Here is an 18,507-nt window from a genome sequence, read left to right on the forward strand (position 1 = left end):
TTGCGTCCCAGGGGTGACAGAGGAAGACCAGACTGGGTTTGTTAAAGGCAGGCAACTTAATACCAATGTTCGGAGACTTTTTAATATTATTATGATGCCGGAGGTGGTAACAGCGATGGACGCAGAGAAAGCCTTTGACCAGGTGGAGTGGGGGTATCTGTGGGAAACGCTTGGGAGGTTCAGATTTGGTGAGGGCTTTATTGGCTGGGTGAAATTGCTGTACCAGGCGCCTGTAGCAAGCGTATGTACAAACCGGCTGAGGTCGGGGTACTTCAAGCTTCACCGGGGAACGAGGCGGGGGTGTCCCCTCTCTCCGTTACTATTTGCCCTAGCTATAGAACCGCTAGCTATGGCGCTGAGAGCCTCGAGGAACTGGCAGGGGCCGGTTCGGGGTTCGGGGGTGGGGGGGGGGGGGGGGGACATTGGGTCTCGCTATACGCGGATGATTTGCTCCTGTACATTTTGGACCCTGTGGAGGGGATGGGGGAGGTTCTATGTATTCTGAGGGATTTGGGTAGTTTTTCAGGGTATAAACTGAACATGGGAAAGAGCGAGTTGTTCGTGATCCAGGCCAAGGGGCAGGAGAAGAGACTGAAAGAGTTGCCGCTCAGGATGGTAGAGAAAAGCTTTCGTTATCTGGGTATACAGGTGGCCAGGAAATGGGATGCCCTGCACAGGTTCAATCTGACCCGGTTGGTTGAGCAAATGGAAGGGGACTTTAAAAGGTGGGACATGCTCCCGCTGTCATTGGCAGGGAAGGTACAGACCGTGAAAATGACGGTCCTCCCCAGATTTTTGTTTGTCTTTCAGTGCCTCCCCATCTTCATCCCTAAGGCCTTTTTAAAGCGGGTGAGTAGGATCATTTCGGGCTTTGTGTGGGCGAATAAGACCCCGTAGTAAGGAGATTGCTGTTGGCACTGCCGAACTTTCGCAGCTACTACTGGGCGGCCAATATAACCATGATTAGGAAGTGGGCGATGGGGGGGGGGGGGTCGGCGTGGGAGCGGCTGGAGGCAGCGTCATGTAAAGGTACTAGTCTGGGAGCTTCGATAACGGCTCCTTTGCCGTTCTCGCCGACCTGCTACTCCACAAGTCCGGTGGTTGTGGCGACAGTGAAGATCTGGGAGCAGTGGAGGAGGTACAAGAAGGTGGAGGGAGCGTCGGTCTGTACCCCGATATGTAACAACCACAGGTTTGTCCCGGATATGATGGATGGTGGGTTCCAGAGCAGGCAGAGGGCAGGCATCAGAAGGATGGGGGACCTGTTCATAGACGGAAGCTTTCCCAGTTTGAAGGCGCTAGAGGACAAATTTAATCTGCCCCAGGAAATGTCTTTAAATATCTGCATGTACGAGCCTTCCTGAAAAAACAGGTGGTGGCTTTTCCGATGCTGCCGCCACTGAGGATATAGGACAGAGTGGACCCCGGCACCTGGGTGGGGGAGGGGAAGGTGTCGGATATCTACCAGGAACTACAGGAGGGGGAGCAAACCCCGGTGGAGGAGCGCAAGGGCAAGTGGGAGGACGAGCTAGGTGAGGAGTTGGAAGCGGGTCTGTGGGCAGAGGTCCTGGGCAGGGTTAATTCCTCATCATGTGCCAGGCTCAGTCTAATTCAATTTAAGTTGATCCACTGGGCACACAAGACGGCAGCGAGAATGAGCACGTATTTTGGGGGTAGAATTCAGGTGTACGAGGTGCAAGGGCAGCCCAGCAAACCATGTCCACATGTTTTGGGCATGCCCGGAGCTTATAGCGTTCTGGCAGGGGTTCGCGAGGGCAATGTCCAAGGTGCTTAACCCACGGGTAGTGCCGAGTCCAGAGATAGCAATCTTTGGAGTGTCAGAAGACCCGGGAGTTCAGGGGGCGAAAGAGGCCGGCGTCTTGGTCTTTGCCTCCCTAGTACCCCGGAGACGGATTTTATTAACGTGGAGGGATTCGAAGCCCCTGAGTGTAGAGACTTGGGTTAACGACATGGCTGGGTTTCTCAGCCTCGAGAAAATAAAGTTTGCCTTAAGAGGGTCTACGCTAGGGTTCTCTTGGAGGTGACAGCTGTTCGTCGACTTTCTCGGGGAAAATTAAAATGTCAGCAGCAGCAATCTGTAGGGGTGGGGGGGGTGTGAGTGCTTCATTAGAATGGTGTGGGAAGACTGAGTCGCTTGGGGTAATGTCTATTTAATTGTTATTGTACATTCTCTTTTTGCACTATGTTAATGTTCACTCTATTTTGTTTTGTTATTATTGTTACTACTGTTTTAGTATGAAAAATTCTGCAAAACCTTAATAAAAATATATTTTTTAAAAAGGAGTACTGGAGTGAGAATACCATGGTCTCATTGTAATGAAAGAGGGCCATTGGATATATTCCAGCACTAAGAGCAGTCCTGGGATATGAGGAGACTGAGGGAAAGCATTCTGAGGTTTGGAAACTCTGAAGGCAGTGCTGGGTGTGACAGTGCATTTCAAAACTTGAAGATGCCAATCGAAATACACAATTCCTGGATGAAAAATTAGGTAAAGTGGCTTGCCGTTAATACCGATGCAGAAGCTGCATCTGTATTCTTCAAAATCAGAAGTGTTTATAACTGTTTTGCCAGGAGGTCATTGTGTGTTCCGGGAAAACAGGCTGTGTTGCCATTTGTGTCAGTGGGAATTGTTTGGGGTTGTGAAATGATTTCAGATAGCTACTTGTCTAGCAAACGAGCCATACAGTGAAAGATTAATTATGCAGTCTTAGCAGTTATGGGGATGTAAATGGTTAGAAAATGCCAATGTGCCAATATTTTAAATGGCAAAACATGAGTACATAATGTTAATTATGGGACAATGTTCTTTAGTATTGTCAGAAGAAATAGGCCTAATTTTATTTGGCAATAGATTGCGCCCTCACAGTCTGAGGCTGTAAAATAGAGATTGTTATATTTAACTATTTCCTTACAACAATTTTATTTTCATCGGACATTCTTGAATTGACCGTTGATTGATTTTTCTTCCCCCCCACCACACTTTCCAAAATCCACTGTAAAACCAACCCAAAGTTTTAGCCTGCAAAGATGAAGGCTTTTCAGTTCCACAATATGAGCAATATGACTATCTGAGTAAGTAGCCTTGTTTATTTAAAAACATGTGTATTTAGCCCATATCTGACCTTGGTTGTGGTTACAACTGTGTTTATGTTGAGTCCAAGCCAGTTAATAGAGCTGGTGATCCATGGAATCCGTAGTTATATGGATAGCTCTTGTCAGTTTGACATCTTGCAGCCAAAGTAAGCAGCAAGTGTTGAAACTTTTTAATCATTTTGCCAAACATTTGTGGTCAGTACAGTTGGACTTTGTGCTATTATTAATTTTCAGAGGAAGTCTTCAATCAAACAAGAGCAGTAAATTTCTTGAGTTGTCAGAAATTAGTCTTAAAACCCTGGTTTAATTAATGTTAACATTTATTACTCTTGGTTATAAGCTGTATGTTTCTAGAACTACAAAAAGTTAGAAATGTAATCACATGATCTTTATATAACTGTCTTTTGGAGTCATGTAAAGAGAATATATGCAAATAGTACTCAATCACTATGAAATGGATTTTGGGGTTATAAGGAGTCGTTGACAATATAAATTACTTGAAAAACGAAGCTGTGACCAAGTGAAATCTCTTTACAAGTTTACCAGCTAATGATAGACATATTAGACTGTTTAAAAGAGACCTGTTTTAAAACAAATACAAGAAAAGGTACTGACCAAAAATGGCTGCCACAAGTCAACTGATTTCTGATACTGTAAGATGACCACTTTTCTGAAAGGTTTTTATATGAATTGCACTGCTGATCTGTTGCATGGAATTTGACACCTGGAGTGTGTCAAGGCCCACTTCAAATAGGGACTCACTTAAAAAGGAGGTATTAAAATGGACTTCAATCAGCTGTCAATCTATCAAGACAATGGAACCTGTTGACTAACCAGATAGTCATCAGACAAAATAACTCAATCCCCTGTTGATTTATACTTTGAAATGTGTCAAAGGTTTTGGAGATGAAAAGATCAAAAATTGGGATTACTTGGTCTACAGCAATAACCACAAGACCTACTAATTGAATTACTTTCTGGGAATATGAAGACAGGGGTTTTAAAAACTGATCTGCCGACTTCCGGTTGCGGCTATGCCTTGGTAGGTCGCACGGTCGGCAGCTCTCACCGATAATGGACTTTTGGGCCCTTTTAAGGTGCTCCAGCGGCATTTGGACGGCGATTCCCGGTGTGGGAAGGGAACAGTGAGGGTCACCCAGCACTGTATGGAATGGAGCAGGAGTGGAGCAGTCAAAAAAGTGGCTTTGGAGAAGAGAGGAGAACGGGTGCGAAAAAACAAGATGGCGGCGGGCGGTGATCAGGCAGCGTGGGCCCAGTGGTCTCGGGAGCAGCAGGAGTTTTTGAGAAGCTGCTTTGTGGACTTGAAGGCGGAGATGTTGGCCCCTACGAAGGTGTCGATCGAAAGGTTGGTGGAGACCCAGAAGATGCAGGGGACGGCGATTAAGGAGGTGCAGCAGAAGGCCTCTGAGAATGAGGACGAGATTCTGGGCCTGGCGGTCAGAGTGGAAGCGCACGAGGCACTGCACAACAAATGGCAGGAGAAGCTGGAGGACCTGGAGAATAGGTCGAGGAGGCAAAACCTGCGGATTCTGGGTCTCCCTGAAGGCGTGGAGGGGTTGGATGCTGGGGCGTATGTGGCCACGATGCTGAGTACGCTGATGGGCATCGGGGCCTTCCCGAGGCCCCTGGAGCTGGATGGGGCACACAGAGACCTGGCCAGGAGGCCAAGGGTGAACGAGCTATGGTGGTAAGGTCCCACCGCTTCACCGACAGGGAGAGTGTCCTCTGATGGGCAAAGAAGGAGTGGAGCAGCAGGTGGGAGAACACCGAGATCCGGATTTACCAGGACTGGAGTGCAGAGCTGGCGAAGAAGCGGGCAGGATTCAATCGGGCCAAGGCGGTCCTCCACGGGAAGGGGGTGAAGTTCGGGCTGTTACAGCCGGCGAGGCTGTGGGTCACATATCAGGACCAACACCATTATTTTGATACGCCGGATGGGGCGTGGACTTTCATCAAGAATGAGAAGTTGGACTCGAGTTAATGGTTTGCAGTATGTTATGAGGGTTGTGGGTGAGGGAGATGGGGCGATGTTTGGGTGGGGTTTTTCCCCCGCGATTTCTTGCGTCTGGGTGGCCCTGGGGCCCTTGGGGATTGGAGCGAGGTCACAGTTGGGAGGAGCTTTGTCAGAGGGGGTGGGGTCGGCCCAAGCAGGGAGCGCGGCTTTTTCCTGCGAAATGTGGGGGCGGTACCCGAAGCGGGGGGCGGTACTGTGTTGATGTCCGCATTGGTTTATATGGGGTGTGGGGGGGCTCTCTTTACCCCACTTAGGTGGGGGGGGGGGGGGGGGCTGGAGATTTGGATGGGGAATCCAAAGGGGGATTGGAGGCAGAGGCGGGAGCGGCCGGGTTCAGCATGAGTCAGCTGGCTTACGGGAGTGCAAAGGGGGGGGGTTAAGCAGTTGCTTGGTCAGGGAAGGGGGTGTTTGTGGGGGGGGGGGGGGGGCGGGGGGGAATTGGGTTGCTGCTGTGCTGATTGAGGGGGAATCGATGGTAAGAGGGAGAGTCGGGGCGGGGAGCCTCCGCCTGGGGGACTGGAGGCGCGGGCACGTGGCTGGCCTAAAAAAGGAGATGGCTAGTTGGCAGGTGAGGGCTGGGTAGCCCCCCGATCCGGCTGATAACGTCGAACGTGAGAGGCCTGAATGGGCCGGTCAAGAGGGCCCGGGTGTTCTCGCACTTAAAGGGGCTGAAGGCAGACGGAGCCATGCTACAGGAATCACACCTGAAGATTGCGGATCAAACCAGGCTGAGGAAGGGATGGGTGGGGCATGTTTTTCACTCCGGGCTGGATGCGAAGAAAAGGGGGGTTGCAATCTTGGTGAATAAGCGGGTGGCATTTGAGGCGGTGGGTATTGTGGCGGATAAGTGGAGTCTATATATTATAGTGAGTAGGCAGGCTGCAGGGGGCCCGGGTGGTGCTAGTGAATGTGTATGCTCCGAACTGAGACGATGTGTGGTTCATGAAGTGGATGCTGAATCGGATTCCGGATCTGGAGTCATGTAGTTTGGTAATGGGGGGGACTTCAATATGGTCCTGGACCCGACTCTGGACCGGTCTAGGTCGAGGACGGGTAAGCGGCCGGCAGCGGCCAAGGTCCTGAGGGGGTTCATGGACCAGATTGGGGGAGTGGATCCGTGGAGATTTGCCAGGCCAAGGGCGAGGGAGTTTCCCTTCTTCTCCCATGTACACTAGGCTTACTCGCGGATAGATTTTTTTCGTGCTAAGCAGGACGCTGATCTCGAGGGTGGAGGGGACGGAGTATTCAGCCATTGCGATCTCAGACTGTGCCCCGCACTGGGTGGAGCTGGGGGTGGGGGAGGAGAGAGGCCAACGCCCGCTGTGGCGAATGGACGTGGGACTACTGGCGGACGAGGAGGTCTGTGGGCGAGTCCGGAGTTGCATCCAAAGATATGTGGAGGCCAATGATAATGGGGAGGTGTCGGTGAGTGTGGTCTGGGAGGTGCTGAAGGCAGTGGTCAGGGGGGAGCTAATCTCAATCAGGGCCCACAGGGAAAAGAGGGAGAGGGTGGAGAGGGAGAGATTGGTGGGGGAGATACTGAGGGTGGATAGGAGGTATGGGGAATCCCCCGAGGAGGGGCTGTTGAAGGAGCGCCGGAGCCTCCAAACGGAGTTTGATTTGCTAACCATGGGGAAGGCTGAGGCCCAGTTGAGGAAGGTACAGGGAGCAGTGTATGAGTATGGGGAGAAGGCAAGTCGGATGCTGGCACATCAGCTGCGGAAGAGGGAGGCGCCTAGGGAGATTGGGGGAATTAGAGATGGGGGGGAACACGGTGCGGAGTCCAGCTAAAATAAACAAGGTCTTTAAGGACTTCTATGGTAAATTGTATGAGTCAGAACCCCCGGAGGGTGGGGAGGGGATGAGGCAGTCCCTGGACTAACTGAGGTTGCCAAAGGTGGAGGAAGGGCGGATAGAGGGACTGGGGGCCCCGATTGGGATGGAGGAGCTAGTTAAGGGGTTGGGGAGTATGCAGGCAGGCAAGGCCCCGGGGCCAGATGGGTTCCCCGTAGAGTTCTATCGGAAATTCTCAGAGGTGTTGGACCCGCTGTTGTTGAGAACTTTAAATGAGACTAAGGAAAAGGGAATCCTTCCCCCGACGATGTCGCAGGCTCTGATCTCGCTTATCCTCAAGCGTGATAAGGACCTGCTGCAATGCGGCTCCCACAGGCCGATTTCACTCCTTAATGTGGATGCCAAGCTGTTGGCCAAGATCTTGGCCACTAGGATTGAGGATTGGGTCCCGGGAGTGATTCAAGAGTATCAGACGGGGTTTGTGAAGGGCAGGCAGCTGAATACGAATGTGCGGAGGCTCCTGAATGTGATCATGATGCCCTCGGAGGGTGGGGACGCAGAAGTGGTAGTCGCCATGGACGGGGAGAAGGCCTTCGATCGGGTGATTAGGCAGATTTGGATTTGGGGAGAAATTCATAGGGTGGGTCAAATTGTTGTACCAGGCCCCGGTAGCGAGTGTGTCGACGAACCGGCTGCGGTCGGGGTACTTTAGGTTATATCGTGGAACGAGGCAGGGGTGCCTTTTGTCCCCCCCCCCCTGCTGTTTGCCCTGGCGATTGAGGGGGTTGGTTCGGGTGTGGGGGGGGGGGGGGGGGGTGGAGGAGCACTGTGTTTTGCTGTATGCGGATGACCTGCTTCTGTATATTGCGGATCCGGTGAAGGGGATGGGGAGGTCATGCAGGTTCTTAGGGATTTTGGCGACTTTTCGGGATACAAGCTAAATGTGGGAAATACAAGCTTTTTGAGGTGCATGTGAGGAGCCAGGAAATGAGGTTGGGGGAGCTACCGCTCAAGGTGGTGGAGAGGAGCTTTCGGTACTTGGGCATCCAGGTGGCCAAGAGCTTGGAGGTCTTGCACAGGCTCAACTTAGCGCGGCTGGTGGATCAGATGGAGGGGGACTTTAGGAGGTGGGACATGCTGCCACACTCCCTGGCGGGCAGGGTGCAGTCAGTAAAGATGACATCCTCCCTAGGTTCTTGTTCGTGTTCCAGTGCCTGCCCATTCTCATCCCCAAGTCCTTTTAAAAGTAGGTAAATAGGAGTATCACGGGATTTGTGTGGGCAAATAAGACCTCGGGGGATAAGAGACTGTTTTTGGAGCGCAGTAGTGGGGGGGTGGGGGGCGGTTGGGCGGTTGGCGCTGCCGAACCTGTGCAGCTATTACTGGGCAGCGAATGTGTTGATGATTCGGAAATGGGGAATGGAGGGATAGGGGGCGGCGTGGAAACGGTTGGAGGCGCCGTCCTGTATAGATACTAGTTTGGGGGCACTGGTGACGGCACCGTTGCCGCTTCCGCCGACGCGGTATACTACACGCCCGGTGGTGGTGGTGACACTGGGGATTTGGGGGCAGTGGAGACGGCATTGGGGGGAAGGTCGGGGCCTCAGTCTGGACCCCGATACGGAACAACCACAGGTTCGTTCCAGGTAGGATAGACGGTGGGTTCCTAAGCTGGCACAGGGCGGGAATCAGAAGGATGGGGGATTTGTTTATCGATGGGACTTTTGCCAGTCTGAGGGTGCTGGAGGAGAAATTTGGGTTGCCCCCGGGGAACACCTTTAGGTACATGCAGGTTTGGGCATTTGTGAAAAAGCAGGTGGGGGAATTCCTGCTGCTACCTGCCCGGAGGATACAGGACAGGGTGGTCTCGGGGGTGTGGGTGGGGGATGGCAAAGTATCGGACATATACCAGCAGCTGCAGGAGGCGGAGGAGGCCTCGGTGGAAGAGCTGAAGGGCAAGTGGGAGGAGGAGCTGGATGAGGGCCTGTGGGCTGACGCCCTGGGCTGGGTCAATTCCTCCTCATCTTGCGCCAGGCTTAGCCTGATTCAGTTTAAAGTGGTGCACCGGGCGCATATGACAAGGGCGAGAATGAGTAGGTTTTTTGGGGTAGAGGACAGGTGCGTGAGGTGTTCATGCAAACCATGCCCATATGTTCTGGACATGCCGGCACTTAAGGAATTTGGGAAGGGCTTTGCAAAGGCTATGTCTCAGGTCTTGGACACTCGGGTGAAACCGAGCTGGGGGATAGCGATATTCGGGGTATTGGACGATCCGGGAGTGCAGGAGTCGAAAGAGGCCGGAGTCCTGGCCTTTGCCTCCTTGGTAGCCCGGAGAAGGCTCTTGTTAATGTGGGGGGACGCGAAACCCCCAAGCGTGGAGGCTTGGGTCAATGACATGGCGGGGTTTCTCAGGTTGGAGAAGATAAAGTTTGCCTTGCGAGGGTCTGTGCAGGGGTTCTCCAGGCGGTGGCAACCGTTCCTTGACTTTCTCGCAGAGCGTGAGGTGGAGGTCAGCAGCAGCAGCAACCCGGGGTGGGGGGGGGGGGGGATTTAATTTTATCTGTAAGGGGCGGATGCCCTACTTTGCTTTGTTTTTGTTTATTAAATTCTTAGTTGGTTAGGAGGTTAAGTTGTTTTGTTGGCACAGTGTTTTGCCTTTGTGTTATATTTTCTATTCTAGTGTTTTGTAAAAAATTATGGAAAAATCTTGAATAAAAACATTTCTAAAAAAAAACTGATCTGCCAAGCAGAAACAAAAGGAGGAAAAAGAAACATTGCAGTCATCTAAAAACATTGCTGGAAGAGAGCAGAAGAAATATCTCTTTTTTTGCTCTCTTTTAAGCTAGAAGAATGGCTTCAACAAAGTGCGGACCTGAACCATGTCAACACCAGAATTGTAGAGGAAACTAACAGGAGCAGCACCACCACACTGAGCAATGGCTGCAGGGAGACCATAAAATCACAGAAAACCTTCCTTTACATTAAGAATATAGAGCCAGAATTTTATACTTGTACTCTCAGAATGTCAATTCCTACAACAAGACTGTCACCATTAGAATGGAATTGTCCATCACAGTCAAGGTTACTCCGGCTTTCATCAATTTTACCGCTGATTCCTTTAGGCTTCAGTAAGTGATATCAACAACTCAATTGGTCAGAGCTTCAGGCTTGCATTAGTAGGCGACTGGCGCTGTGTTTTCTAAAGCAAACACTTTATCAAGTGATAGGCAACTAGGCTAATGAGTGAAAAACAACAAGCCCTCCTTCATCTCACTGGGCCACAAGATTTAAATTGGACATTTGCACTAACCATGACCCCATGAATAAGATTAAATACATTGAATACACGCCAAATATTTCATAGCTAGTTGCAGAAGATGCTTATTTAATCATTCACATGTTAATAGAACTGTCATTTACTTCAAATGGCAAAAACAAACTTTATATATATGCTTACATTACCTACGTTCATCTGACTTCTGGTTGGATTTGTTCTCCACAATTTTTCTTAGATTAGGACTCGAGGATGTGCAGACACTTCACAATCCAGCACTGAGATTTCCATCCATTATTCTGTTGCGCTTCTTGATTTGCTAGAATCCCTACAGCATCCCTACAATGCAGAAGGAGGCCGTTCAGCCCAACGGGTTTGCATTGATCCTCCAAAAGAGCACCCTACCGCAACCCAATCCCCCACCCTATCCCCGTAATCCCACCTAGCCTTTGGACACTAAGGTGTAATTTATCATGGTCAATCCACCTAACCTGCACATCTTTTGGACGGAGAGGAAACTGGAGTACCGGGAGGAAACACACGCACACATGCAGACATGGGGAGAGCATGCAAACTCCACACAGTCACCCGAGGTCGGAATTGAACCTGGGTCCCTGGAGCTGTGAGGCAGCAGTGCTAACCACTGTGCCATCGTGCCGCTCCACGTGTGCCCTACAGCAGAAAAAGTCTGCTCGCGTTTGTATTTTGATCCAACTTTGCAATGCCAGAGAACCGGACTGGGGCTATTCATCCAAAATTCTCGTACATCTTTCCTCTTTAGCTGGTTAATTTTATCTTCATCCAGGGCATGATTATTAAGTAATTCCTCCTCATACCTCCTTTTATCAACCCCAAGCCTTTGACACACTATACCGCATTTGCTCAAATCGAATTCAAATGGATTTGAGAGCCATGAGAGGAAGAGCTTTAGATCACTCAGAAGAAAAGCAGTTCTCGAAACGTTCTGCCAATGTAACAGCACTTGTATGTGTACTGATGGGTCATATTTAATTCCTAGATCAAAGTGCTTTTCCAGTATTTGTTTCAAATTTGGTAAGTGAGTGTAGTCACTTGAAGGCAACTGCAGGTGCAGTATTAGTTTTCTTACACTAGCAACTAGTATGGACAAGAGGCGATTTTTCTCCTGCAATAACCCGTTCAACAAATTCAGGTGACCATTGATAGCGGCACGAAAAGCCACATCGAAAACGCTGTTTTCAACTTATTATCTGGGTATATTTGCGATTTCTGTGCAAGAAACCTCAGGATTTCTGGTAGAAATGCAGAGAAGCGGTCCTGTACTTTGCCACGGCTAAATCAGCGCACTTCCACGTGCATGACGAGGTCTCCATATCCTATTTCAATTTGGTTCACATGTTCCACGAACTTGCGGTGATGCAGGGGTGAGCACGTATGAAATTAACAATCTGTACCACTTTGTCCTGCAGTGCTTTCAGTCTGTCTCTCTTGTCAAGTTTAGCACAGAGCACTTCTTGGTGTATTATGCAATGCACACAGAATATGTCAGGTACACAAGCTTTCAATAAAGCCAACAATCCATGGTGTATTGCTGTCATGGAGGGACACCCATTTATTGTAACTGGTACAATTTTTTCCAAAGGTAACACGTGCTCTTTAAAATGATCTGTAAATGCCTAAAAGTATGTGAGACCTGTGCTCGGCTGTGTATTGCCAAGAGATCTAAAAGTTCTTCTGTCATGTTCAGATCATTGTCAACACAATGAACCCATATGCAGAGCTGAGCAATGTCTGAATATCTTTGCATTTATCCAGTGCCACGTTGATGGCCTTACTTGAACGTAAGGCTGGAAAGCTACCCTACCAGATCAGCAGCGATTTCTTGCACTCTGTAACTCACGGTACGCCTGCTGATGTGCAGACTCAGTTAATAAGACTGCAGTTAATGTTTGATCATTTCCTCTTGGGTTTGAAACCCAGAAAATGAAACATCTGAAGGTTCGATGATGCATTCTTTCACCAACTCGCCATCTGAGAATGGTTTTCCATTTTTCTGCAAGTAACCAAGCAATAAGAAAGGTAGCAGAACTTAGTGTGTCCCTCTACCTGCTTCTGTGTTTTCATCTGATTTGAAACCTGTCAATCACATTGGACGGACTGTTACGACGCCCTGGGCTAGTGCATAGTCAATTCCAGCCCTACTTGACCTGGAGTTGTAACATATCTGAAATTAACGATGAACTCTTAGAAAATACCCAGTCTTTTGTCTTTGACTGCCCAATAACTAAAGTTGCCAAGTTTGTTAATTTAAACACAATTAATTTTTATTAATAGCAATAACTATAATTAAATATTCAGCAAATACAACTAGTTAACTATTATCTAATTCCTAACCCCCCTCCACCCCCTTCTTTACCCCATCTTTAACTCGCCCCACCGTTTGCGCGCACACAAAGCAGGCAATCACAGAGAGGAAAATGGGGTGTAAAAAAAATATGAAAAGTGAAAGTAAAAGTCTCTGTTTCAAATGAATGTCTTCCAGTTAGATTTTTCTTCAGTCTATGCTTCCAGTTGGATGAGGTCTTTGCTTTCAGTCTGGTTTTCACTGTAGATTCATCAGGATCTCAAGTCTTCTCTGCAGATTCAGACACAGCAGACAGGAAGCTTTTTTAGAACAAGAGAGAGAGCGGGAGCAACACAACGTCTCTCGCCGTCCATGGCCTTGGGCTGGATTCTCTGCTGGCGGGATGCTCCGTTTTTCCGGCAGCTCGGGGGTTTCCCGACGGCATGGGGCTGCCCCCCAATGGGAAACCCCATTGAGCAGCTGGCGTAACGGAGCATCCCGCCGGCGGGGTGAAATAGAAATGTGGCGTGGCGGGGGGGAGAATCCAGCCGATTCTCTCGGGGTTCTCAGAAAACTCCCACCTGCGGCAGGACCCAATCACTGTCTGGCACCAGAAAGAATACGGCGTTTGGCCAAACCATTAGCCACCAGCCAACCAATTGAACCAAATCCCTCCGATCTCTCGGGTTCCAGAAAGTCTGAATTGTTCTGTCCAAAATCTAAATCTTCATAGCACAGTGAACTGTTTTGCAACTTTTGAGTTCCTCACGTCCTCTGCTTGAATTAAAGGTATATGTCCATTAAATATCAATGGATCAAAAATGATAACAACAAAATAAAAGAAATGGAAAATAAGGGAGTCAACAGGTAGGGTCCTTACAGGACCTACCGGAACTTTGCCATGTAAGAGGAATGGCATGTTTCATAACATCTGTTAACATTGTATTTTTTTGGAACTGCTGTCACTTCATTGAAAATGAAGCACAACGGTCTCCCATTCAGTTCAGTAACAAATTAATCCAGCTCCCAACCGTCTTTGATCCTTGTGCCGTTATCACCCATTTTTCTCTTTTTGCTGCTTTTTACTCTGCATTTCCTGATTTTGCTCTTGATTCTCCTTCTTCACCACTTCAACACAAAGCCGTCCATTAAGCGGGAGCAAAGTTAAATAACTGCCAAAAAATTAATATCAAAACCAGAACCTCCCACACGTGCTCTGGAATCATGAACACGGTGGTCTACCTGCACTTATGTACCCAGAATGCACAGGACATGCTTTTTGAATCGAATCAATCATAGCAATGCGATTCCAGCATGAACTATCAGCGCGATTCCAGCATGAACTGTATCAGCGTTATCCAAGCATGAACTGTATCAGCAAGATTCTGGCATGAACTGTATCAGCGCGATTCCAGCATGAACTGTATCAGCGTTATCCCAGCATGAACTGTATCAGTGCGATCGCAGCATGAACAGTATCAGTGCGATTCCAGCATGAACTGTATCAGCACGATTCCAGCATGAACTGTATCAGCGCGATTCCAGCATAAACTGTATCAGCGCGATTCCAGCATGAACTGTATCAGCGCGATTCCAGCATGAATTGTATCAGTGCGATTCCAGCATGAACTGTATCAGCGCGATTCCAGCATGAACTGTATCAGCGTGATTCCAGCATGAACTGTATCAGCGTGATTCCAGCATGGAGTGTATCAGTGCGATTCCAGCATGAACTGTATCAGCGCGATTCCAACATGAACTGTGTCAGCGTGATTCCAGCATGAACTGTATCAGTGCGATTCCAGCATGAACTGCATCAGCTCGACTCCAGCATGAACTGTATCAGCGCGATTCCAGCATGAACTGTATCAGCGTGATTCCAACATGAACTGTATCAGTGCGATCCCTGCATGAACTGTATCAGTGCGATCCCAGCGTGAACTGTATCAGCGCGATCCCAGCGTGAACTGTATCAGTGCGATCCCAGCATGAACTGTATCAGTGAGATCCCAGCATGAACTGTATCAGTGCGATCCCAGCATGAACTGTATCAGCGCGATTCCAGCATGAACTGTATCAGCGCAATTCCAGCATGAACTGTATCAGTGCGATCCCAGCATGAACTGTATCAGTGCGATCCCAGCATGAACTGTATCAGCGCGATTCCAGCATGAACTGTAGCAGCGCGATCCCAGCGTGAACTGTATCAGTGCGATCCCAGCATAAACTGTATCAGCGCGATTCCACCGTGAACTGTATCAGCGAGATTCCAGCGTGAACTGTATCAGCGCTATTCCTCTGCCTGCGAAATAGGCAACTGACCGGATTCCGAGCATGTGGCTCATGGGCCACAGATTTCCCACCACTGCTTTTAACACTTCCCCATCAAAAACTGGGAACCGAGGGACAGAGCTTAGGATTTGTGCAGTTTCCCCTATGTCAAGGGCCTTATTGTCATACAGGTTCCTAAAAAAGAGCTCACTGCCTTCATGCTTTGCAATCAATCGTGTTCCAGTAATGCACAACTGATATGTGATCACCAGCAGCCAGTGGCCATGATGCTTTTATGTTGCCTGTGTATTGCCTGCCTATTCGATGAGTGCTACACATGAAAATCAATTAAGCACTGTTCTAATATAGATAGAAAATGGAAGGACTTTGCACCTTTTTTTATTTGAAGTGCAGTGCAAGTTACATAGCATGCGTCACCAATAGGTATTTGTGTGAGAATGTGTAACTGGGAGAATTTATTTGTGCATGGGATGATTGATCACTTATTAATTGATTAATATCATTCTTACTTTTTCTAGTGCACAAGCTCAATATATATCTTCTGCTTACAGGTGGCTTGAGGTCCAGATTTGTAACCTGACATGTACTCAACACTGGGTTGTGTACCTCAAGCTTTTACAGGAAGCTATCTGGCCCGGTGGAACATTACCCAAATGGCCAAAGCCAGTCAGAACTCAAGAACAGAAGGCACAGACCCAGGAATTGGCCTTCCACTGTCTAATGAAGATGCTGCCAGGTTAAAAAAAATTTCATCTTTAGTAACTGGGAGGGCTAACTTCAATGCTACCTCATTACGGGCAATGAATGTCTTTAATTTTAAAAATGCTGGAAATGTTCACATCTGGCAGCATCTGTGGAGAGAGAAAAACAGAGTTAACATTTCCAGTTGATGAGCTACTCACTCTGTTCCTCTCCCCACAGAAAGTACAATGAGAATGTATATACCCACCATGATTTTACATTTGCGTAGAGCAAAGAGTGATGCATGCATGCAAAATAATCCTTCATTAGTAAAAGCTGTATGTTTTTTCATTAGTTTTTGCAATGTGAGCGTTGCTAGCAAGGACAGCATTTATTGTCCGTTTCTTGTTACACTTCAGCAGGTGGTGAGCCTTCGACTGGAACTGCAGCTGCCCTTGTGGTGTAGGTACACCTACTGTGCTGTTAAGGATGGAGTTTCAGGATTTTCATCCAGTGACAATGAAGCACTGGGAATGCATTGGTAACATATTTCAAAGTCAGGACTAGCTATGACTTGGCGGGGAGCTTGAAGCTTTGGGTTCCCCTGTGTTTGCGGCCCTTGTCCTTCTAGGTGGTAGAGGCAGCAGCATTAGAAGGTGCTGTCAAAGAAGCCTTAGTGAGTTGCTGCAGTGCAACACTAGAGCTCCTTGTTTAAATCAAATGATTAAATGTATGATTAACAGTATATGAAATAGGTACAGGGGGAGGCTATTTGGGTCCTTGAGTCTGTTCTGCTATTCAATAAGAGCATGCCTGATTTGATCGTGACAGTAACTCCACTTACCTGGCTACGTCACCTCCCTTTTAACTCTCCACTTCCTTGGAGGTAAAGAACTGTCAAACTCAGCCTTGAATATATGCAGTGACTGAACAGTCACTGCTTCCTGGGGTAGAGCATTCCAAAGGTCAGTGACCCTCTGCGAGAAGAAATTGCTCCGACTCTTCATTTTCAATGGGAAACCCTTAACTGTAATAACATTTTGTTCATGCTTTTATGGTAGCTTTGAATATTCATTAAGTGGACTATCGATAACCACATGAATGTAACTGGCATTGGGTATTACTGATGCCTTTGTGGGTGTGGTGGTGGGTGGATGAATTAGCCCATGTAAAGATGCAGTCTATTAACCCAGTGTGATTCAAAAATTATCTCCTGCATGATGTCACCGGAAAGCGATGTCAGAGGAGCAGCAGCGGGGTGAGGGGAGCAGCGCAAGCAGGGACGAGAGGAGCAGATCTTTCAGGGGCAAGAGGAGCAGTTCCATTTGGGGACGAGAGAAGCAGTTCCATTAGGAGGCGAGAGAACCTGGGTGAGAGGAGCTGCAGCGGGCTGAGAGGATCAGTGCAAGCAGGAGCAAGACTGCAAGGCAGGGGAGAGAGGAAAAATTACATCACCTTTTAAAAGTGCCGTCACTGACAGGCAGGCAGATGATAAGTGGATAATGAGTGTGTGTTAAGCCCCGTCCAACAGCAAAGCTCGGTCTCCAGTTGTCTCGGATTTCCTTGCCACTGGGCCAAGAACCCGCTCCGCAGGGACCGTGTGGTGGTTGGCGTGCAATGACCAGCCCATGTTCAAAGAATCCAAGCACAGGCATCTTTTGCCCCAACCCCACCTCACCCACCCAAATGAATTTCAGAGCGTGGAACGTCAGGACCCTCATGGACAATCCCACCATCATAGCCCGGGAACTCCGGCATCACAACATCGACATTGCCACCCTGCACGAGGCACGACTGGCAGGAGAAGGCCACTAAAAGAACAAGGTGGCGGATACACCTTGTGGAAAGGCAAACCAGAAGAAGAACGTTGCCTCTATGGGATCAGCTTTGCCATAAAAAACAAATTGGTCGGATGTCAATAAACCCACTTGCGGGGTGAGCGAAGGCCTTATGACCCCATTACTCACCCTGCCCCAGAAGCAGCATATCACAGCCATCAGTGCCTATGCCCCAACCCTAGATGCAATGCAACGGACAAGACAAAAGAAGCATTCTACTTCAGCCTCGACCAATTGCTGTCCTGCATCCCAAAGGGAAATAAGCTGATTCTCCTCAGCAACTTCAATGCTGGAGTCGGGAGGGATGCAAACCTTTGGAAAAGCGTGTTAGGCAGGGAAGGCATGGGGGAAATAAACACCAATGGAGTCCTCCTCCTGAGGAAATGTTAAGAACATGACCTGGCCACCACGAGCACCCTGTTCCGCCAGTGGGACTAGCAGAAGACCGTATGGCAACACCCCGCTCCAAGCACTGGCACCTAATAGACTATACCATTGTCCTAGCAAGGAACCGCAAAGATGTCCACGTCACCTGCACCACGACCGTAGCCGACGATTACTGGACTGACCACCGACTAATCCGCTCTACCATCTCCATCACCCTGGCCCCAAACTGGCAGAGGCAGAAAAAGCGCTGCCGCAGGAGCTTCAGTGGCACTGAACTCAAAGACCCTGAGAAGAATGAGCTACTAAGTCGGCACCTCACAGCTAGCCTAGCGACAACAAACGAGCTGGAGCTGCAGAATGCCCACAGCGCCTGGTCCTCCTTAAAAGCCACCATAGTCAGACCCTGCGAGGAAACGCTCAGGCTCTCAACCAGGAAACACTAAGACTGGTTTGACCAGACAATCAGGACATCCAGGATCTCCTTGACCTCAAACACAAGGCCTTCCTAAAATTTCAGATCCACCAACACCCGAGTGAGAGGAAACAAGCCTACAGGCCACTGAATGCCGAGCTGCAACAAAGAACTCCCGACCTAAAGAAAAAATGGTGGGTGGAAAGAGCACAAGAGACTCAGAAACTTGCTGACAACCACAATGTGCACAATTTCTTCGATGCAATTAAAACCATCAAGGATCTGAGTATCCAGCGACCCACCCTAATGAGAGCCAAAAATGGAGAGGCACTCATCAAAGGCAGAGAAGCAGTCGA

General features: G+C 48.8%; 1 protein-coding gene across 2 annotated transcripts in view; it reads left to right on the forward strand.

Moving 5' to 3' along the window:
- Window positions 1-18,507, forward strand: part of snx19b (sorting nexin 19b) — a 222,788-nt gene that overhangs the window by 167,412 nt on the left and 36,869 nt on the right. For both annotated transcript variants that reach the window (XM_072486614.1, XM_072486613.1), the window contains one exon: window positions 15,385-15,569. In XM_072486614.1, the coding sequence (XP_072342715.1) occupies window positions 15,385-15,569 (185 nt within the window). The remainder of the gene's footprint in view (window positions 1-15,384; window positions 15,570-18,507) is intronic.

This window comes from Scyliorhinus torazame, chromosome 21, assembly GCF_047496885.1.
Source record: "Scyliorhinus torazame isolate Kashiwa2021f chromosome 21, sScyTor2.1, whole genome shotgun sequence".
NCBI classification, from domain to species: Eukaryota; Metazoa; Chordata; class Chondrichthyes; order Carcharhiniformes; family Scyliorhinidae; genus Scyliorhinus; species Scyliorhinus torazame.